The sequence below is a fragment of the Pituophis catenifer genome, unplaced genomic scaffold (genome assembly GCF_029215685.1).
Source record: "Pituophis catenifer annectens isolate HBS135680 unplaced genomic scaffold, rPitCat1.0.hap2 SCAF_4, whole genome shotgun sequence".
NCBI classification, from domain to species: domain Eukaryota; kingdom Metazoa; phylum Chordata; class Lepidosauria; order Squamata; family Colubridae; genus Pituophis; species Pituophis catenifer.
The window spans coordinates 119,091,759-119,115,048 of NW_027256884.1; the positions used below are offsets into that span (position 1 = coordinate 119,091,759).

At 41.3% G+C, this 23,290-nt stretch overlaps 2 protein-coding genes across 2 annotated transcripts in view; one reads left to right on the forward strand and one right to left on the reverse strand.

Annotated features, from left to right (window-relative positions):
* The window catches only part of MRE11 (MRE11 homolog, double strand break repair nuclease), a 36,125-nt gene extending 30,627 nt beyond the window's left edge, over positions 1-5,498 (forward strand). The window contains exons 19-20 of the mRNA XM_070942902.1: positions 1,317-1,395; positions 3,553-5,498. Coding sequence (XP_070799003.1) covers positions 1,317-1,395; positions 3,553-3,591 — 118 coding nt within the window. The 3' untranslated portion in view covers positions 3,592-5,498. The remainder of the gene's footprint in view (positions 1-1,316; positions 1,396-3,552) is intronic.
* A 5,100-nt stretch (positions 5,499-10,598) lies between these two features.
* The window catches only part of PANX1 (pannexin 1), a 34,485-nt gene continuing 21,793 nt past the window's right edge, over positions 10,599-23,290 (reverse strand). Inside the window, exons 2-5 of the mRNA XM_070944000.1 lie at positions 21,778-21,917; positions 19,168-19,388; positions 13,336-14,006; positions 10,599-11,360 (exon numbers count right to left, since the gene is read on the reverse strand). Of these exons, the coding sequence (XP_070800101.1) occupies positions 11,272-11,360; positions 13,336-14,006; positions 19,168-19,388; positions 21,778-21,917 (1,121 nt within the window). The 3' untranslated portion in view covers positions 10,599-11,271. The remainder of the gene's footprint in view (positions 11,361-13,335; positions 14,007-19,167; positions 19,389-21,777; positions 21,918-23,290) is intronic.

A 23,290-nucleotide genomic window follows, 5' to 3' on the forward strand; every position in this document is an offset into this window, starting at 1 on the left:
TGTGGGTGTACAGATCAGAGGTATTCAGCAGCTTCTGACCAGTTCTGGAGAACCGGTAGTGGAAATTTTGAGTAGTTCTGAGAACCGGTAAATACCACCTCTGACTGGCCCCGCCCCCATCTATTCTCTGCCTCCCGAGTCCTAGCTGATCGGGAGGAAATGGGGATTTTGCAGTAACCTTCTCCTGGAGTGGGATGGAAATGGAGATTTTACAGTATCCTTCCCCTTCCACACCTACCAAGCCACACCCACAGAACCGGTAGTAAAAAAAAAAATTGAAACCCACCATTGGTACAGATCACATTGTGACCCTATCCCAAGCTGCTTTGGGAACTTTTCTTACGTTTCAAAAATATTTTCTCCTGTTCAGTGAAAGTTCTGATTCAAAAACACAGTCCAAAACCCTCCAAGTCAAAGTTATTTAAAGAACCATAATCATTTTACATTGTTACCGTTTGATTTTTGTTCTGCATTTTGTCCTGCACCACTGAGCCATGGTGGCTCAGTGGTTAGAATGCAGTACTGCAGGCTACTTCTGCTGACTGCCAGCTGCCAGCAGTTTGGCAGCTCGTGTCTCACCAGGCTCAAGGTTGACTCAGCCTTCCAGCCTTCCAAGATCGGTAAAATGAGGACCCAGATTGTTGGGGACAATATGCCGACTCTGTAAAACCACTTAGCGAGGGCTATAAAGCACTGTGAAGCGGTACATAAATCTAAGTGCTACTGCTATTGCTATGTTATAACAGCAGTAAGCCATATGTGAGCTCACCACTTTATTTATTTATTTATTTTTTATGCCTCTTCTCTGTTCATTTAAAGTCAGCAATCCTATGTCCAAAATTACTTCCAAGGGTATGGTTAGTCTTAATACGATTCTCATGCAAAAATGCAAACTGAAGTAGAGCAAAAAAAAAGATTTTTTTTAAAAAACACAGAGAAGCACCACTTTGATCTGGTTTCAGAATGCATTGAAAATCAGGGGGACAGGCCTAAATCTACATAAGACTCTGCTGTCAGGCCTTCTTGCAAGCAGTTGCTGGAAAGCTTCTGCCTTTCGTTTAATATCATCCTAATTTCTCTTCCACTGTAGAATGCAGAACAAACCCATAACGCATCATAAATTGGAATTCTAACTTCTTTGAGAAACAACAGTGTTTCTGATAGTGTGGCCCTGATCTGTGGGGAGTTTAGAGATAAGAGCCAACAATTGAAAACCGGGCTAGAAACAATTCAGAAACTTGTACAGTTAATAGCTGAATTCTAGTATCATGATTTCATTAACAGTGATAACGTCTCCTTCTTATAATCTTATATAGATTATCAACCACATCAACGCAAAGCCAAAGGAGCTCTCAGAGCCAAGCCTCAAAAGGTGTTTCCTTTGAATCAGATGAGGTATAAAATATTTCTTCCATCATGCTTCCTTTAATCATCATCATCTTCATTTAACGACCCCATAATCCCTTGCAGGGTGGAGTCTGGGCAACTGAATGGAGCTAGCAGAGTGTTTTAATGGTCGGATGCCCTTCCCGTCGCCAATGCGGAGTTTTGTTTAGCAGATATATTCTCAGTGTGCCCAGAGAGAGAAGTATCTGCTTCTACATAGGATCGAACTCACAGCCTCCTGATTGTGAGGCAAGAGCTCCACCTCTAGGCCACCGCACCACTCCATCGTGCTTTCTTTCATCCATATGCAAAATGTTTGTGTGATATTTAGTGCTTCTTACATCTCTTTGCAATTCCTTACTCCCAATGAGGATCATAGCCAGTAACTCTGTAATAAAAGGTAGGACTAGCCCCGCCTTCAGCCTCATTAAACCTCAGAGTTGTGTAAATTCTTTTTTTGTCTCTTAGAGTTTTCAACCTTGGTATGTTGTTTCCTCTGTCCATGAAGGCACAGATTCTTTGAAGCAGCAATAGCCATGGATAACTACCATGCTTTTCGGAGTATAAGATGCCCCCCCCCAAAAAAAGTGGGTGGAAGTGTCTATGCATCTTATGTCCCGCCCACCCGCTGGCCCCCATCCATCGGCCTCTGCCTCCTAGCAATTTGCCTCCTTACAGCAAACAGCCTGGTCAAATTCAGCACAGCTTGATTTAGCCCGAGCAGCTGATTGGTGGTTGGATCGGCCTCCCAGAATACAGCCTGTCAGCTGTTCCAGACTGTGAGGATCGCCGCAGCCCATCGGTGGCCTCACCGCCCATCAGTGCTGTCACCTATCGCCACCTCCATGCACCCATTTTCAGCTTCCACACATCCCATTTTCGGCCTCCACATGCCCCATTTCCAGCTTCCGCGCATATGGGCTGAAAATGGGACACGCAAAGGCCAAAAATGGGGCGCACAGAGGCCAAAAACGGGATGCATGGAGGCCGAAAATGGGGCATGCAGAGGTGGCAATAGGTGACAGCAGCGATGGGCACCAGCGATCCCGCAGCCTGGAACAGCTGATAGGTATTTGGAGAGGCAGATCCAACTGCCAATCAGCTGCTTGTGCTAAATCAGGCTGTGCTGAAACTGACCACGCTGTTTCCTGCAAGGAGGCAAATTGCTGGGAGACAGAGGCAGAGGCAGATTTTTTTTTTCTTGTTTTCCTTCCCAAAAGCTGGGTGCGTCTTATAGTCCAAAAAATACGGTATATCTACAGAGAAGCGGTCAGTTATTTTTTGGAGGGACACCTTTGCCCATATTTTAAATGATCCCACCATTCCATGTGAGATTGAGTCATATGTTGGTACATGATGTGTTTCCATGTGCTTTGCTATCAGCACTGAATTCAGCTATTTCACTGAAATTTTAAGTCCTCTGTTCTGTAAAAAACCCTGCCTACAGGAAATTCAAAGACTAGGAATTCCTAAATCGGTGTTTTTCAACTTAGGCAACTTTAAGATGTCTGGACTTCAATTCCCAGAATTCCCCAGCCAGCATGCCCTAGGAAGGAAGCAATGGCAAAGCACTTCTGAAGAACTGCAGGGACTGTCCAGGCAATTTGTTAGAATTGGAAATAATTAACCAGGAAAAGAAGAGGAGAACCATAATAGGCGATTTATTTTGGCAGAAAATTAGAAAGTTGGCAATCTCTAAAAGCAGGAGGAAACCTTGAATGTTGGCTGTTGTTGCCAAGAGTTACTTCTTGAAGCTGTGGGATAGTGGTAGCCCAGTGGTTAGAATGCAGTATTGCAGGCTGACTCTGCTCACTGCCAGGAGTTCGATCCTCACCGACTCAAGATTGACTCAGCCTTCCATCCTTCTGAGGCTAGTAAAATGAGGACCCAGATTGCTGGGAACAATATGCTGACTTTGTAAATCGTTTAGAGAGGGCTGTAAAGCACTATGAAGTGGTATATAAGTCCAAGTCTATTGCTACGTTCCATAGGGAGAGAAGAAGATAGACTAGTCAGCGAAGAATCCAAATTCAAAACAATTTTTTAAAAAACTGTTTAGATCTCACTATGAATTGTCATAACACTGATACAGCTGATCCCTCCAAAGGGGATTAATCTCCTTAACCTTATAACATCTCAATGAAATGCCTGTCATTTAATTTACAGGAAGAATTATTTCTTTCCACTTCGAGAAGAAAACGATGATAACCTCCGAATCCAAAGCATGGAAGGGAAGTGCAAAAATTACTTCTCCAAATTCTGAAAAGGAGCCCTGGGAAGTTTGCACCTGGTTCTCCATAATTTTACTGTATGGTTTAGAAAGTGGTGGCTTCCTTGAAGAAGACCGCTTCTTTACTCTGTATCTGCAACACCACCAGGCGTGCGCGAATGTCCTGCTAAATGGTATGATCCAGAGTTCACTTGAGTGGAAATATATAAAAAGGAATATTCCCTCTTAGGGATGCCAGTTTTCACTGAGGTCTTCTTGCTGCTTAACCTTGTGATTCTTATAATCTGTCCAGAAGTGTGAAGTTAGGAAAATACTGGAGCTGTGTGAGAGAAAAGAGAATTCAGGAAAAACGGTCCCTCATTTCTCCCAACAAGGAGTCACCAAACTTCAGTCACTTTCTTACTCAGGGCAACCTCAAGTATACCTGAATGGAGTTGGCTGTTTCTGTATCCAACACGAAAAGGAAATGTGTCACAGCATTTCTTTTCAAGGGCTCCTGTGTCTTTTTTCATTTTACAGAGGAATAAATTAGAACTAGTTGGGTAAGAGAACAAACTCCATTCCTGCATTCCATGTTTTACAAGTCTCCAACTTTCATAAAAGATTCAATGCCCCGAGTCAAAACTGATTATGGGAGTCAGTGATTCAGTGAAATTAAATGCTTGGATATAAAACAGGAATTCCTTTTGACAAGAAGCTACTGTGAGGAAGATTTCAAAATATATATTTTTTAACTTTTAAAGTAACTCCTCATAATGGAGTGCACATAATCCTTTCTGGGATTTTCAGAGGGACCTAGTTATAGTTTAATAAGTTGAAACGGAGCTGGTGTTGAAACGGAGCTGGCACAGAATAGTAAACTTGGCAATAATTTCATTGATATGCTCAGAAAGTAAAAATTGTGAGAAACTTTCAAGCGGACATAACCCACCCACCCCGCCCCCCCCCTGCTTATCTCAGTAGTTTCAGAAACAAAAATCAGTTTGAAAATACGTCCTTTAAAATAAGCTCATTCTGAATTTTCATATGGGGCTTTAGTGTGGGATGAGGCCTTAAAACCATATTGGCCTTGGAAATATTGTGCAAAGCAACATACTTTCCCATGGAAAGTCCATTCACTGTTGATCGCTATATTTTAAATTTATTCTACAAACCCTGGAAAAATGTACAAGGGATGTGAAATGTGTGATATGGAATAAAGTTTTCTGAGATGTTTGTTGTGATTTGCTTTAAACATTTAGAAATGTTGATTTGTACTGTATTTACCAGATATACCCATAGAGGCCATTTATGTTGCATTAAGCAAAAAGAATAGTGAGAGTGATGGCATAAATAGATTGATAAGAGGAGAATATTTGTAGCTCAGGGTTGAAATGAGGGGCCTCTGCTGCTTTCTGAGTTTGGTTTTTTCCTTGCAGATGTTTTATTACCAAACTAGGTAATGATGTTACCTAGTTTGGTAATGAAATTATCTGCAAAAAAACACCTAACCTCAGAGCACCAAGAGCCCCTCATAAATAGGTTGCTTTGTGGTACCTTTTCTGATTTCCCATCCCACATTTTCTTGAAGGCTAATTTTCATGTCCTGATCTAAAATTTCCCTGGGTTTCCCCAAACTGTTTTTCTCTCTCGTTGCCCTTAATTCTGAGAATTTGATTCAGTAATATTAGTTTTATGTAAAGTGCAGCCACAGCACTGTATAAATGCATTTTTTTAAAAAAATGATGTCTTTTTTCTAAATGATTCCACTCTGGTGTCGCTCTAGATGCAGAAGCAGGAAATGTACAGTGGTACTGAAATGTTTGTGAACCCTTCTGAATTTTCAAAATTTCTGCAGAAATAAAACATAAAAGAGAACCCAAATAAACAAATGAACGAACAACTTCCTACTTGTTCATTTATATTGAGGAAAATGATCCAAAGCTACATTCATATTTGTGTGGGGTAATATGTGAACCTTTGCTTCTAGTAACTATTCCCCCCCTACACACACACACACACACACACACACACACACACACACACACGTACGTGGGCTTTGGTAACTAAATATTTCTGCTACCTGTTGAATAGTTCTGCACATCAGCTTGGAGGGATTTCAGTCCATTTCTCAAGCATTATATAGGAGACTTACCAGAGTCATAGCTATGAGTGGGAAGTTAAGAATTATTCCTGAAGAGACCAATTGCAAACCTCTTCATTTCGTTCCAAGAAAACGAAGTCAACTTATTTTCCAAAGCACCAAAAGGCAAGGGAAGAAACAATGGAAACTAACCAAGGAGAGAAGCAACTTGGAATTAAGGAGAAACTTCCTAACAGCAAGGACAATTAACCAGTGGAACAGCTTGCCTTCGGAAATTGTGGGTGCTTCATCACTGGAGGTTTGATTCACTGTGAAGAGCCTTGGTGGTGCAGCAGACTAAAGCACTGTTAAGTAACACCAGCTGCCTGCAATTATTGCAAGTTCGAATCTCACCAGGTTCAAGGTTGACTCAGCCTTCCATCCTTTCGAGGTAGGTAAAAATGAGGACCCGGTTTGTGGGGGCAATAAGCTGACTTTGTATAAAAAAGAACACCGCTTGGGGGGTGCCGAAAGCCCTACTAAGCAGGTATATATAAAAGTATGAAGGCTATTGCTTAACACATTGTAAGCTGCCCTGAGTCTCCGGAAAAGGGTGGCATATAAATTGAACCAATAAATAAACAATAAACTACTTTGAAGGAGACCTTATTCCAGGAAGATGGCTCACCATCTACCACCACCCTGTAGTTACTTGGGGCCAAACTAACTCAAAGACACCCAATTAAGTATCCAATAAATATATTCATGACAGGGACATGGAGGCAGTGGTGGGCTGCAGCCAGTTCGGACTGGTTCACACGAACCGGTAGATCTAAAGATCAGTTGGCCCTATCCTGTCCTATATTTCCTTCTTTCTGGCTCATCTGATTTCCGCACCTCCGCTGTTCTACTTACCGGGGCTGCCTTAGAAGGTAAGCAGCTGAGCTTCAAATTGCTGTGCGAAGCGCACGCTCACAGAACCGGTTGCAGCTCACCACTGCATGGAGGAATTATATTTTTATTCCAATCTTAACTAGCACGCAAGATGTCTTGGATTGTATCTCCTAACCCTGTTGTCCAGCATGGCAATGGTAGTTGCTATCTGATCCATTTAATGGGTCACACGCTACCATCTCAGAAGGCTGGACATTGCCTAGGATTTGTTCTCACTTCAGCAACAAAAGTGTGATCTGATTATATCGTGTGCACTGAGATTGTGTCCCAATTGGTTGCGAGCAGATCTGTGGCAGAAATGGGTGTTCCTCAGAAGGTCGGTTGTAGCATGGGGTTAGTTCATTCATTAATTTGGCCTAGAATGATCTAGCTGTGGTTCTCCAATAATTTCAGACAAAGGCATTTCCATAAATGGGAATATCTGTAGCTCAGGGTTGAAATGAAGGGTCCTTGGTGCTCTCTGAGTTTATTTGTTTTCTTGCAGATGTTTCATTACCCAAACTAGGTAACATCATCAGTGGTAGTAGGGACCAAGCTCAGAGGACACCAAGGACCCCTCAAAGGCATTTCACAATGTTTGTCTGAAACCTATCAAAGGGGCAAAAAGGGTACCAAGAAAATGTCCTCTTACAGAGAGCTGCCACTCCCTCTGAAAAAGTATTTTTCTCTAGTTGCATGGATTGGGAAATTGAGCCTCCAAACCTCTTAAAGCTTTTACACATTAATATATAGCCATTGTTGATCGAAAGGTCAGAAGTTCAGCGGTTCGAATCCCTAGTGCCGTGTAATGGGGTGAGCTCCCGTTACTTGTCCCAGCTTCTGCCACCCTAGCATTTGAAAGCACGTAAAAAATGCAAGGAGAAAAATAGGGACCACCTTTGGTGGGAAGGTAATAGCGTTCCTTGTGCCTTCGGCATTTAGTCATGCCGGCCACATGACCATGGAGACGTCTTTGGACAGCACTGGCTTTTTGGCTTTGAAATGGAGATGAGCACCGCCCCCTAGAGTCGGGAACGACTAGCACATATGTGTGAGGGGAACCTTTACCTTTAGCCATTTCTATACCAAATCTTTCTAATCAACAAAACTAAGATCAAAGTTTCATTTTGTTTTCTTCACAAGCACAGCTATCACAGAAGCGATAGCCAAACAAGAACAGAGTAAGAGCAAAATAAGAACAAAAAGTTGAGGCTGGAGTGTGTTACCTTGTACTGTTCTAGAAAGGGTTGGAAGTCAATACCCCCTTTTCTTCTTTCCCCTTGTATTTCACACCCCCTTTTCCCGCCCTTAATTTCCTTTTTTTTTGTATTTTATATTTTATATAACAAAATAAAAATGTTTACAAACCTCTTAAAGCCAGTTGCTTTATTCTCTCCTTCCCCGTCACGCCCTAATGCTAGTCATCACAGCTCCTTAAAGATTTCTTGCCGATAAGAATTTTCTAAACTCTTGTGCATAATGATTCTAAAATGATCCCAATACAACTCAGTGTGAGCAGCTGGGTCGAGCCAGTCAAAATGAAGCATTGAAACATCTTGGTATTAAATAACAATTTTATTACAGCCCCACTACGTACACAGTTACACTATGATTACCACAGTTTTGTTCCCAAGTAATTTCTCACATCTTACACTACATGGCCGATCATCCTGCAGGTATTCCATGCAAAAGTTACTCTGCAAAAATGAACATAACCGCATCATGCAGGAACAAATACAATGACTCAATGGAACCTTTATCTAGGTCAGAAGTCTTCAAACATGGCAGCTTTAAGACTTGCCGACTTCAACTGCCAGAATTCTCCAGCCAGCTATGCTGGCTGGAGAATTCTGGCAGTTGAAGTCCGCAAGTCTTAAAGCTGCCAAGTTTGAAGACCTCTGATCTAGGTCAATCCTGCCAATTGCTGACACTGCCCGTCCAATGTAAACGAAGATTCTCTTTAGGCACCTATAGCCTTAAGACTTTTAAACAATATATAGGAACTGGAGTCAAATCTGTTTCCCCATGCAAAACTCTTTACAGTTGCTTCCATTTTTATATTACATACAAGAGGAAATGCAAAGACATTGTGCATTTTCCTTGATTTTCTGTTTTTAATTCATATCACCTCTGAATGCTGTACAACTAGCAGACCTGGTTTTAAACTTATCATAAGACTTCCGTCCAATTCTTATAAAATCAACCAATTTGAAAGGACTATGAAGAGCCACCAGTAACTCTTTTTTTCCAGAATACTTTCTTGAAACTTCACAATTCTTCGAAATCTCTAGTTGCTGGCAGCCTTGATAAAAGACCTCAATTCTTTTGAAGAATTTTGAAATTCTTTGCCATTAATTTCCCACTTGTTCCTGGTAATAGTTACTTGTGAGTATTCCTCTTTATGCTGGACTACATCCAATATGTAATCTACGATTTCAAACTTAGTTCTTGTGGTTATTTCTGCACAGAAATGTGGAGGTGGCTAAGATTTCGTACCGTTCACATTTAGTTTTGCGCCAGTTATAATTTTCGACATTGTTTCTCTGAGAAGAAATGCAGAAGTAAAAGATGGCGACTGGTTTGCGAAGATACGCAGAGCCTGAGATAATGAACATCTGTACTTTTCGGTTTGCAGTTCTTCTAAGTTTCCCACGATTTGTCCTTGAACTTGCAATATGATAAATTATCTATCATTTGCTGCCTTGTTAGAATGGCAGCCTCCAAGAAAATGGGATATGGATGTTTGGATGATTTTGAAGTTCTTTTGAAGTCTCGTTAAATAATCCACATCACCCATCAACTGCATGGGTGCCTCAGAATTATTCCTCTATTGGAATTCAGTCCTTGGGGTGAAAGGGAAAAAAAATTGCACCCAAACAGAGCCTGAGAAAGATAAAAACTTTTGAATGCAGAAAGGTGATATTTAAGGCGGTCTTTACAGAATGTGTTGAGATGCACATTGAAGTATCTTTTTCAGAAATGGACAATTTTCTGCATTTTTAAAAAGCTTTTTTCAACACTAAAGAACGTAGATAGTCGAAGAACTTATCCAAAATACCTCAGGTAAGGATCTTGTTCCTGTTTCTAGGCACTGTCACAGCTCCTTTATATGAGTGGTTGTAATAAAGGAGGAATCGCTTCATTATACAGTATTTATCTGAAAAGATGATTTGTTTTTGTCCTTAATTTATCTTTAAAATGTTAGCTCATCTTGGAATAGATGAAAATGCAGTAATAGAGCCTTCCTTTTATTATAGAAGGTAGATTGGAGTGTAAGGGACCATCTTAAATTTGGAATCATCCATTTGGCCACATGAGATAATAATACAGAACTGATTTTGAAAATGCTAAGGAGAGTTGCAGCTGATTAGTTGCTCCTGTAAGTTTGCCAAAATAAAAATAAATAAATAAAAAATCACATAGCTGAGTACTTGATCTAGAACTTGGAAAAACACCTGAGAAGGTGACACAAGTAAACTATTTCCATCTTGTGAAGAAAAGTGCACTGGTGAATTTATTAAGAATTAAGGAGACTTCTACCTTTGATATATTTCATTCAGGTAAAGACAATATTTTGCTGGTGCATAAGTTGGTCTCCATAAGCAATTGAAATAACTTTTTTTTCTAGGTTTACTTGTACAAATCAACCTACATTGTAGAAGAGTTCAAAGTCTTCTTAAGAGTGGAGAGGTATCCAAAGCCTGTTATTTTTCTATTTGTACAGGCTACTCCTCTACATGTCTTGGTCCAAAAGTTTCAAACATTCTCCCACCAGTTCTAGTTGCTTAATATTTTGGTTTTTGTGTATATAACAGTGAAGTACAGCCATGAAGTAGAAAAACCAGGCAGGCAATCTCAAGATAAGATTCAAGGAAAAGTTTCCATTTTTTTCTTGGTATTCTGTTCCACTATCCTGAAGCTACTAATTTTTAAGATAGTTCTATAGCTGGTGGTATTAACAGAATATACCATGTTGCATAGAAACACTGGAATTTCAAAGGTTGTTGATAGTACCATGTCCAGCTCCTGACAACAACAGGATTAATGAGAGGGATAATAGGCGTTCATCTACCTGTAGATAGTCACCAATTCTCCATCTCTGAACTGTAAAAATCTCATGGAAGAGAGGCACAAGTGAGAGGTCTAACTGATACTTTAGCCACAGAACTACTTGTAAAGAACCTTGTTTGCTTCCATAGTTTTATTCAAAGTGGTATAGACCAAAGAATATAATACTTCACTTACTTACATGATGAGTATTTGTAATATCACTATTAACGTTGCCAACTGTTGTATTGATTGTTGTTCTGGGCACTCCATTATGGCTGAAGATACTGAATAATATGGAACTGATGTCTACACATCTATGAAACCAATCTGAAATATTCTCCTTCTTTTCTTTCAAATTCAGTACTTCAGCCTTCCCTCCCTAATGAGAATTGACATCGTTCACCTCATCAGTGTCTGTCTAGGCATAATATTCATGTAAACTGTAGACATGTAAACACAGACAGCTCAATTATTTTCAAACAATTATTCGCCTTTCTGTCCCAGGTCCTTGTAAACAGTGGGTAGGCAATCATGTGGTGTAATAGAGATGGCTTTATGCCTCAGCTGTTCGAAATGGCTTTCAGCACCTATCAACCACAGGCTGAATCCATCAACAAGAAGAATCTAGAAGTCTCTGGCGAATCTTGCCGTCTTTACTTGTTCCTTCAGTATCATCAGGCAATTTTGGCTCATTCAGATCTGTGGAAAGGCCAGAACGAAACTTGTTATATCCTTTTAATTAAAGCACTTCCATAGAGTAATCTGCTTTTATTTTATTTCATGGCTCTATAAGCACAACTAAAGAAAATTAAGTCTAGGCTAAGATGTAATAACCAATCCTGGAATATATATGACTTGAGAAAGAGGATGGGTGATTAAGACCAATATTAAGGCTGTTTTTTTTTTAAATGCCAGACATTTGAACCAGGTAAGTCTAAATTATAGTGATACAAACCAGAATGGCATCTTTAAGATGTGTAGGCAGGCTGCCTGGAGACTTCTGGTAGTTGAAGTCCACATATCTAAAAGTTGCCAAATTTGAAAGACACCAATGTCAATCAATTCATTCAATTAAATTAAGATCCATTGATTTCAGGAGGTCTATTAGAAGTGTTGCTATGCCTGACTTAAACCCATAGGGTCACCTTTAAACTCAGCTGGGTTTGCTTTCACAGATGGTACAAAATATTATGTTTTGATTTGAATTTTTATACATATTTTATATTGTTTGTTCTTCTCCCAAGACCACTGTATTCAATATGAATGAATGGTTAAGACTGTTAAAAAATAGCACCCCTTTTTAAAATGCCAGCTAGTTTTTTAATGAAACATGCATCATTTGAAACCAGATTGGGAACCTGTCATGAGAACTAATTCGATCAGGAAAAGTTTATAATATACAATCATCATATATGTGTTTTAATAAATAATCTGAAAGGTGTCAATACGATTACAGACTTAAATTAGATTTAACAATATGAAAGCAGCAGAATTGTTTTGATATTTAAAAAAGTGATCTTATGGTATAAGAAAACCAATATTTTAAATCAAAATTTCAATAAGCCATCTTTATTTTCTACTGTCTTGGCATTATATGAAAAGATAGCCTATGTTTGGTGTTATTGTAGAAAATGAAATATTATGTATTCTGAAGTCAGTATATTAGTGGATGCTATTTATAGGTATTTGTCTCTTCTCCCTTTTATCTATCTATCTATTTTCCTGTCTGCCTGTGCACCTGCTACCTGCCTATAATATTCTAATGCATCGGTCAAATAAAAACATGTCCTTATTAAACTTCAGACTAAAATTGGTGGGTTAATACAATTGAGATTATTAAAACAACGCCTAGGAAATTTTATTATTACTAATGTCTCTATGCCCCTTCAATAATGTGAGTGAACACAACTACATGCTTGATCCAAAGCTTTAAATCCCAAACATTCCCATAAACAATATTAACAAATAAGTCATTCTTCTGCAAATCTGCTATGACACAATGCTGTTGTGATCGTTCTATTCCCAGTATAATATTTTAACGTTTGCGAATGTGTGGTAGAGTAACAGCAAATTACAACCCTGCCTCAGCGACAGCAAACCTTTTGGTCTCAGCGTGCAAAAATTTGGAAAAAGTCTAACTAGACTCTGCTGGCATCTCATCCCCTTCCCACCAGACCACAAACAAAAGAGAAACAATTCTTTATCTAACTCCGTGATGGTGAACCTGTGGCACGCAGAGCCCTATCTGCAGTCACGCGAGCTGCCGCCCCAGCTCAGCTCTGCCACGCATTCCCACACGCCTCCCACTGGCCAGCTGGTTTTTGAGTCTCTGCCGCGCATGCGCGTGAGGCAGGGCGCATGCAGGAGTCAAAAGTGCATACGCACGAGTGTCGTTCACAGGGTGTTGTGCGCGTATGCGCAGGGGTGGAGTACACATGGGGACGTGCACGCATTGCATTATGGGTGTACACACACACTTTCGGTACCAAAAAGGTTAGCCATCCCTGATCTAACTCCTCTCCCCAATCTAGGACACCCTGAACAGCAGCCCTTGGTATCACGTGTTGGTAATTGCTAATGTGTCACCAAAATGTCAATGTGGGTCGTAGGTACACCACCACTGAGTTACCTAAACGAAAGGAAAAAAAATAAAAGCAGAGGAAGATAGTGTTACCTTTCAATTCTGCCGCATCATTGGACATTTCCACTTCTGCTTTTTTCCTATTCTCCTTGTGGGTGGTGTTTGGCTTGGCATCCATGGCGTCCATTTTAATCGAGCCAAGGTTCCTCAGGAGCTGCATGGCATCAAACCTCTCCCCGCTGCCTTTGAGGCTCTCCAGGACTTTGAGGCACTTGTAAGATTTCAGCTCGCTCACGTTTTCCTCCAGAAAAAGCAGGTAGAGGCTCATGTCGTTGTAGTGTTTCGCTTTGACTTTGAGAACGTCAAATGTCGGCAGAAGCTCGTAGACCTGAAGGATGTCCGAGCTCTGCCTGAGAGGGACGAAGAAGGCATAGATCACCAACGGTGTGATCAGCACGTAGACGATGAAATTGATATAACTCAGCAGCTGGAAGACACCGACGGCAATCATTTTGCACTGAAATCGTTCTGGAATGTTCGTGTCATTTTTTAGTATCCCAGTTTTGACGTTGCAAATGAACTCATCGGTCAGGGAGGAAAGACTGATATAGTATCCCAGGAAGAGGCAAGCAAAGAGGATAATGATTAAAGTTAGCAAACGGCAAATAATGTATTTGATGATTAAGTTCTTGGAGCCCTTCTTCGTCTTCAGATATTGTTCCACAATAGGGTATTTAAAGTGGCTGTCGGAGATCTCCCATAAACTGGAAAAAAAAAAGTGAATTTCCAGGAATGTTATATCAGGATTTCACTTGCTTTAGAAATTTTTTAGTATCCAATACCTCAACATTCCCAGGTTCCTGTTTTCGTCTCCCTCCTGTTTCAATATATTTTTCAACACTTCAAAATAAATTAAAGTTGGGAATAATTAGCAATTCTCCAAAATTTAATTATGATTAAAACAATACAAGTAGGCCTCGACATTCGACTGTCATGGAGCCAGCCCATTATGGTTGTGTGCTGCAATGGTTATCAAATGGGTCGATCATGGGACCGACCTGATTTTATGTCCTTTTTGCAGTAGTCATAAAACGAATACGGCAGTTGTTAAATGAATGACATCGCAGTTAAGTGAACCCACTGTCCACTATGGCATGGTTTTGCACACCACAATACAAAATAGATGTTGAGGCTCTGGAAACAGTGCAGAGAAGAGCAACAAAAATGATTAGTGGGCTGAAGGCTAAAATGGATGAAGAACGGTTACAGGAACTGGGCTTGTCTAGTCTAATGAAAATAAGGAATAGGAGGGACATGATAGCAGAACTCCAATATTTGAGGGGCTCCTACAAAGATGCGAGGTGTCTGTGTCAAACTATTTTCCAAAGCACCTGAAGGCAACACAAGAAGCAATGGTTGAAAACTAACCAAAGAGAGAAGCAACCTAGAACCAAGGAGAAATTTCCAAAGGGTGAGAGCAATTAACCAATGGAATAACTTGCCTTCAGAAATGGCAGGTGCTCCATCACTGAAGGCTTTCAAAAAGAGACTGGACAACCATTTGTCTGAAATTATATAGGGTCTCCTGATTGAGCAGGGGGTTGGACTAGAAGACCTCGGAGGTCCCTTCCAACTCTGTTATTCTATGTTCGATAAATAGAGATCCTGACTGTGGAATGCAACAAACAGCTGTAAATGTTACCATTTTGCTGAGTCTCCCAAAAGTAATCATGTGATTAAGGGTGGGCCAATATTGGGACATAACTCCCCTGTTTCGGATAGGTCACAACTTTGAGGTCTTATCGGTAATTGAATGTAAAAGAAAATGCTCAGAAGAACGCTTCTATACTATTCTATAGGTCAGTGTTGGTGAAGCTTTTCGGCACCAAGTGCCAAAACGAGAGTGCGCGCAGGGGCACACATGCAAGAAACCGGAAGAGCAGCTGCCTGGCGCGCATGCGCATATCAGAAAGATGATCTTCCGGTTTCTGGTGTGCATGCATGCACAAAAATCAGCTGCCCGGTGAGCATGCACATCCCAGAAACTGGAAGAGCAGCTGCCAGGTGCACATGCGCACGCCGGGAAGATGATCTTCCGGTTTTCAGCGCGTGCATATGCACCGGCCATCTGGTTTTCCGGTTTCTGGCATGCATGCATGTGCGAAGACCAGCTGGCCGGTGTGCATGTGTGCGCTGGAAACCAGAAGATCATCTTCCCGGTATGCGCATGTGCACCGGGCAGCTGCTCTTCCAATTTCCGGCACTCCTGTGTGAGTGAAGACCAGCTGGCTGGCACTCTGGAACCCGGAAAAGCAACAGGCGATGGCTCGCTTGCCCAGAGAGATGGCTCTGTGTGCCACTTCCAGCATGCGTGCCATAGGTTCACTATCATGGCAGTGGTTAAATCCAAATATTTTACTACCGGTTTTGTGGGCGTGGCTTGATGGGTGTGGCATGGCTTGGTGGGCATGGCAGGGGAAGGATACTGCAAAATCTCCATTCCCACCCCACTCCAGGGGAAGGATATTGCAAAATCTTCATTCCCACCCCACTCTGGGGCTAGCCAGAGGTAGTATTTGCCAGTTCTCTGAACTACTCAAAATTTCCGCTGCCAGTTCTCTGAACTACTTAAAATTTCTGCTACCAGTTCTCCAGAACCTGTCAGAACCTGCCGGATTTCACCCCTGCATCATGGGTATATGTAGTCTTCAACTTACAACTATTCATTTAGTGACTGTTCAAAATTACATTGGCACTGAAAAAGTGACTTATGACCATTTTTCATATCTCCAACTCCAACTGTTGGTGCATCTTCATGTTCACATGATCAAAATTCAGACCCTTGGCAAAACTGGCATATATTTATAATGGTTGCAGAGTCCCAGGGACATGTGGCAAAACAAAGTAAATGGGGAAGCCAGATTCACTTTGTGGTCACTCAAGTGTGGTTGTAAGTCGAAGACTACCTGTATAGTACAGGACTGGTTTCAAATCAAAAGACACAGCAACATCAGTTTAATTGAACCTCTGGATAAACAAATATGTTTCGTTTGTGTGAATCTACCATGGCACACCCATGACAGTTTCATGCCATCTGAAATTCCAACTCATTATGATGACTTACACTTTTAATAGAGAGTGCTTATAATGAGGACTACTCAGAAATAGTTAACATTCTGCCGTAAGCTGCCTTGGGTTTAATTTGATTAAGTGACAAACATTAATCACTCCTTCTTATCCTCACCTGTAGATATCCTCCAAATCAGTGTTTCTCAACCTTGGTAGCTTGAAGACCTATCTTCAAGCTTCCAAGATTGAGAAACACTGCTCCAAATGAATAGGGAGGGGTGTTTTGAAAGGGAAGATTAAACATGAATATTCATCAAATACACAATGAACAGCCATTGCCCATTAGGGAATTAACTGAAGTAAATGCACAGAAGTCACACTGAGGCAGCGTTTGTTATCCTTGGCAAGCTTAAGATGGGTGGACTTCAGCTCCAACCCAGCCATGTTAAAGTCCACCTATCTTAAACTTGCCAAGGTTGAGCAACACTGCTCTAAGTTTTCTACTTCATATCTAAAGTCAACTTTCGAAACGACTCTAGCTGAAGCCATATTTTTCTTGCTTCGTTTCTTAGTTGCCACACTTATGGCGGGGTGAGGGGGGCTTATGGAATGTAGGATGTTTTCCTCCAAGGTTCCAGACATAACAATGATAAGGCTCTTGAGAACCAAGGTCAACTGAACGTGCCCTAGCAAGGGCAGGAGGGAGTGCTGAGAAGTTCATCACCTGCTTGGTTGGTTAACGTGACTTGTGACACAAAGGGGATGAATAGTATCTATTCTTTCATTATACCAAAAACGTGGGAATTATTCACTGTTGGTGTCACCTTTGACCGTGCTGATATAACCAATAAACTGGATTTTTGAGGAGGCCAAGTCCTCAGAGTCTTGAATTGGCTGGGAGCGTTACTCGGAACCATGAAACATTAAACTGAATAATTCCATGTTTTTGGTATAATTAACATGACAACATGATGACTCCAATGCCAAAATCTATGAACTGATGTCCACTTCCTTTGTAGGGCAGAGGGGCCAGTTTGTTGTGGCCAAAAAGTTGCACTTCCTTAAAAAGGGAATGTGGTGGACTTGTTTTGTTTTGAGGGCTACAGGTGGCAAGACTGTTGACATCACCACAGTGGGTGGGTGGGCTTAGCATTAGGGGACGGACGGACAATTATACGGTTTAAAGTAGCAACCAAAGAGTTGGAAGTCATAGGATAAATTTGTTTGATGTGGGAGAAGAGGCTAGTGGGAACAACCGGTATTAAAACCCATTGTAAGACTCGTTTTCTCCTTGAAATCCCTAAAAGTCCACCAACAAACTTTTTAAAAAAACCTACCACATGACCACATGATGTCAGACCTGGAAGCCATCTTTCTACTTTTGTGCCTTCAGACTTCAGGCCTGCCATTTTCTACTGTGGGAAAATGGGAGGGGGGATTGTATAGAGTGAAGAAGATATCTACTCAAAATAGAATTCTTTTAGAAAGTCAAGGCCATTGTGCCCTGCAGCTGTGCTGAGAAGACTGGGGAAGTATCTTCTGTTCCGGAGAGTACATGATTGGTTCATGTGATGGACATGTGGGTGAGGGGCAAGGATTTGAACTTTCTCTTGGGTGAGGAAAACCTGGAAGCTTTCAGATTCGGGTTTTCCCAGATGTACCAATATGACATCTCTATTAAAAGTTAGCTTTGAGGAACTTCAAGCCTCCAAGTTTGATTTCGTTGGGGGTGGTACTTGGAACCCTGACACATGAGATGAATAAAAGAAGAATTAAATGTATTTAATTCTTTAATTTAATTTAATGTAGCATAGATATGTAAATAGCAAGCTAAATATAAATAAGGGAATATTAGATATAAGATTAACAAATGCAAGATGCAGTATGATAAACCAAATTGAAGCTGTAGAATGATGATATGTAATGTTATTTAGAAACTGTAGATATATGGGGGTTGAATCAACCTCAGTCATATGTATGTGATTGTGTTTCGTTATAGTCTTTATTCTGTTTTATGTTGCTAATTTATAATAAAATTTTATTTAAAAAAAAAAGAATTAAAAAAAGACACTTCAACCGAAGTCCCACAGAGGATGTTGCCTAGCCTGGTGATGAAAAGTTTGGAAGCTAAACAGCAAGCCTGGAGAACAAACCACCATCAACACTGAAAACGTTGACCTACCATCTCCTGGCTTTCTGAGAGGGATATATAAAGGGATGTCCATGACTCCACATTTCCCATCATTATGACAGGACAATGTGGTCTTTGAGGTGATGGCACAAGAGGTGCCACCCAAGACAGCCATGATGGGGTCAGACACAAAGCTTCTAGATCAGTGTTTCCTAATCTTAGCTGTTTTGAGAAGGTGTGGGAGTCAGGGTCAGCATCAAGGCAACCTGAGAGCTCCGAGGGGGAAGAGGGAATGGAGCTGGCACAGAGAGAGACAGAGGCGAAGCCTGGGCCATCTGCCAGCTCTCAGATGGAGAGTCAACAGCCTCCAGGTCTGGAGGTGGCTGATGAGGAAGAGGAGGAATAGCTGGGTCCAGTGCCTGACGCACGAATGTGCAGAAGGCAGAGAGAGGAGAGCAGTGGAAAGCCTTGGGCCGTGTTGACTTCAACTCCCAGAATACCTCAGCAAACACTATTCTAGATGATGCAGGATGTCCAAAATTTATCCAGTTCTTCCAAAAAAAAATCTTACTTCCCTTGTCGGGCTAGTGGAAGACCTACTCAGCTCCTTCACCATCCTTGAAGCAAAAGTTCAACCACGCTGTGTGATGATAAGCTTGTCCTCCAGCAGAGGAGAACACGGTGGTAAATCTAAAGAAAACTGAAAAAGCAGATAGAGACGTTACCTCTGTGCAATATTTTCAATGGCAGGTGGGGAGCTGGCTGCGTCTCTGGCATCGCAGTTCCGGCAACTGTTGGCAGCTTTGATGGCTCGGTTGTAAGCCTTGTCAAGTTCTTCCAAGATAAATTTCAGATCCGAAGAAAGGTGGGGCGCTGCGGTGAAACGCCAAAAGAGCCACGGCAGGTAAAGCAAGATGGCAAGCAGCAGAAGGATGTACGGGAAAAACTGAAGAAGAAAAATCAGGAGAAAGAATCTTCAACCAGGACTCAAATTCAGGCTGGCACAAATCAAGGAATTTTATTGTGGTCATTCATCAGCAGATCAGACAAGAAACTCCAAATGCTCTGACATCTTACAGGTGGGGAATGTATGCACTGTCTATGATTTGGGTTAGACCTCCTGGCTAAGAATTCTGGGTTCTGTAGTCCCATATGTAAACAACGGCAGTTTATGGGACTACAGAGAGTCATTGACTTACGACCAAAAGGGAGCCTGTCCATTATGGTCATAAGTCATGATGATTGTAAAGCAGGTAACCCGCATGAGTGACCCCATTTTACAACCTTTTTTTTGCAGGGGCCATTAAAAAAATAGTTGCGGTCATTAAGCAAATACACGGTCATTAATCAAACCGTTAATACCGGTAGTCTTCAATTTACGACCCCAACGGAGACCAAAATTTGTTGTGAAGTGAGACATTTGTTAAGTGAATTTGCCTCACTTTACAACTTTTCTTGTGACACTTGTTAAGTGACTCACTGCAGTTGTTAAGTTAGGAATACAGTGGTTAAGTAAATCTGGCTTTCCCATGGACTTTCCTCGTCAGAGGTTCACATAATCCCTGCACACCGCAACAGTCATAAATATGAACCCAGTTGCCAAGCATCTGAATTTTAATCACACTATCAAAAGGTCGTACTGTGGAACTACAAAGGTCATAACTGTGAAAAACAGTAATAAGCCACATTTTTCAGTGCTGTTGTAACTTTAAACAGTCACTAAATGAACTGTTGTAAGTCGAGGACTACTTGTATAAGGTGCTTTTGCCAAAATCCAGAAGTAAATGCTGGATTTGGACCAAAATGTCATAAATTGTGATTATGTGACTGCAGGATGCTGCAAAAAGCTATGAATGCAGGTCAACTGCCAAGCACCCGAAACGGGGTCATGTGACTGTAGGGTAGGGAGGGTGAGGCCATCGGAACTTCAGGGTCCTAAGTACATTTTGGGGGAATCCATCCTAACTTTGGTTTGTTATGCGATTGGTCATAAGTGAAGGACTATGTGTAAGTATCAAGTCAATATAATGTGGTTAGTTTTTAGAGGCGAAGCTTATAGTTAGTATGTATTAAAAAGTATGTTATCTGTTAGGAACTTGGAATCTTGTCACTTATGCAACTTGGCATCCTGTGTATATAATTCATTTTCATTTTCTCTAGAAAGACAATGAATTATAGGAGTTGCAGTCTAATGCATCTAGAATTGCTAGATAGACATATTTCAAGGTAAGCATTAATATTGATTTTACATTTTGTTAGATCTTTATCTGACCCTGCATCAGGAACAAAAGCTGGTGTTAAATAGCACTCCCTTCTTCTCTCCTTCTAGTCTGCATTGAATTTTTGTTTCACGGTCCTCAGCAATCTTGAGTGGATGTGAGTCAGGAAAGTAACTTTAAATATTTATATGTAAAGAGCTGAAACATCTTCTGGATCAGGGAGCTTTGTTTACAGTCATTTGTGCTTTACTCTAGGTTGGACTGCTAAAGTGCATTCTACATGGGGCTACCTTTGAAGGCATTCAGAAATGATAGCCGTCTAGACCAGGGGTCTCCAACCTTGGCAACTTTAAGACTTGTGGACTTTAAACTCCTAAAGTTTGAAAGTTGAAGTCCACAAATCTTAAAGTTGCCAAGGTTGGAGACCCCTGGTCTAGAATGCAGATGGCTGAGTAATCATGGGTTCTCCTTGTTGCAACCACATAACACTGCTACTTTGGGAGCTACACTGGTCAATAGCCAGCTTCTGGGTATAATTCAAATATGAGAGCTAGCATTTTTAAAGTGCACGAGTGAGGCCACCCTTGGAATGCTGCATGCAGTTCTGATCATCAAGATACAAAACAGACAATGATCCCCTGGAAAGTGTGCAGAGAAGAGACACCAAGATGATTAGGGGACTGGAGGCTAAAACATATGAAGAAAGGTTATAGGAACTGGGCATGGCTAGTCTAATGAAGAGAAGGACCAGGAGAGACATGATAGCAGTTTTTTTAAAAAAAATTCTGTTTTGTTTTCATCCAAGGAGGTAGTACTGTGGACTGCACATAGTTAGTTATGACTCAGCAGCCTATATGTGCCTCAGAATAAATAAAAATGTTTAAAATAAAATTTAACACCACCATTTGTAAATTAAAAGGGCTCATTTCATCAGAACATGTGGGCCAAGGGTTTACCTGACTTCAAGATGTGTGGACTTCAACTCTCCGAATTCCGTAACCAGCACAAAATAGAGAGTGTTTGTATCCTTAGCCTTCTTAGAATTGGGTTTAAAATAAGGAGGAGAGAGAAAGAGAGAGAGAGAAATGAAGCAGAGAATTATGTGGTTATTCAAACCTTATGAAGCCACAGGGGGAGATGCCCTGATTCACTCTGAGACAGCTGCTTCTGTTGAACTGCAGCCCAGCAATAAGAATCCACGTATGCAGCCTGACGCCAAGAAAATGCACTTGGAGAAAAACAGCTCATCTGGGTACCTAAGAATCAAAGCAGGAGGCATTGCCAAAAAAGGGTTACCAAAGACAGAAGAAATATTGAGAATAATGCATACCGTGTTTCCCCGAAAATAAGACCCTGCCTTATATTTTTTTGAACCCCGAAATAAGTGCTTGGCCTTGTTTTCGGGGAGATCTTATTATGGAGCAAGATGGGGCTTCTCTTGCCGTCTTACCTGATTTCCAGCTCTGTCTCCCTAATCCTAACCAGAGGAAATGGTAGGGACCAGCTGTGCATGCGTTTAAATATTTTCGGGCGGGGCTTATTTTGGGGGAGGCTTATTTTAGCGCATGCGCTCAAAAGCCTGATTGGGCTTATTATCAGGGATGTCTTATTTTCAGGGAAACAGGGTAGATGCAATAGAATCAAATAGAGCCATTTTCTGCAGATATTATGGGCGCATCAGAATGCAGGATGTGTTCTTTTGCACCTACAAGCTATTTTTTATTCTGGGTAGAGAATTCAATGCCATTTTTCTTTGAAGATGTTTCGCTTCTCATCCCAGAAGCTTCTTCAGCTCTGACTGGGTGGTGGGGAATGGAAGGATTTATATTTCTTGCAGACAGCTGGTCATTTGCATCCTTTTAGAAAGTTGTTGAGGCCACTTGGAGGTTGATCTGTGTCCTCGGGGTCACCTGAGTGGTGCTCCTGGATCCTGGCCCTGAAGAAGCTTCTTGGATGAGAAGCGAAATGTCTTCAAAGAAAAAACAAGAAAGTCCAGTTGCCGCCAGAAAAAGCACCTTCGGGACAATCATGACCTGGATGACTGAGAATCTCTACAGGCTTTTATCAAGGGAGGAAAGCAGCATATCCAAAGATATAGAGATGGTCCTCAGCTTACAACTGGTTGCTTAGTGAAATTATTCCCCTCCCCCTAAGGCACTTATGACCGGGTTCTGAAGTTCCAAGACCCCATTCATCCACCCCCACGGTCACTGGACTGCTGCAATTTGGGCACTTGGCAACCAACCCAGACTTACAACTACGTGCAGTGTCCTGTAGTCACATAATGATAATTTATTATTTTGCTGGAAACAAGTATTTACTTTCAGTGTTTAGCCAAAAAAAAAAAAAAAAAAGCTATCTAGAAACCAATGGTTTGCTTACCGACTGTGGTGTTTGATTAACGACTCCCACAAAAAAAGGCCGTAAAATTGAGTTGGTCACATGATGACCATCACGACTTATGGCCATGGTGAATAAGCTCCATTAGGGTCATAAATCATGGGATTACTTAGTAAAGGTAGAGGTTCCCCTCGCACATATATGCTAATCGTTCCCAACTCTAGGGGGCGATGCTCATCTCCATTACAAAGCTGAAGAGCCAGCGCTGTCCAAAGACGTCTCCGTGGTC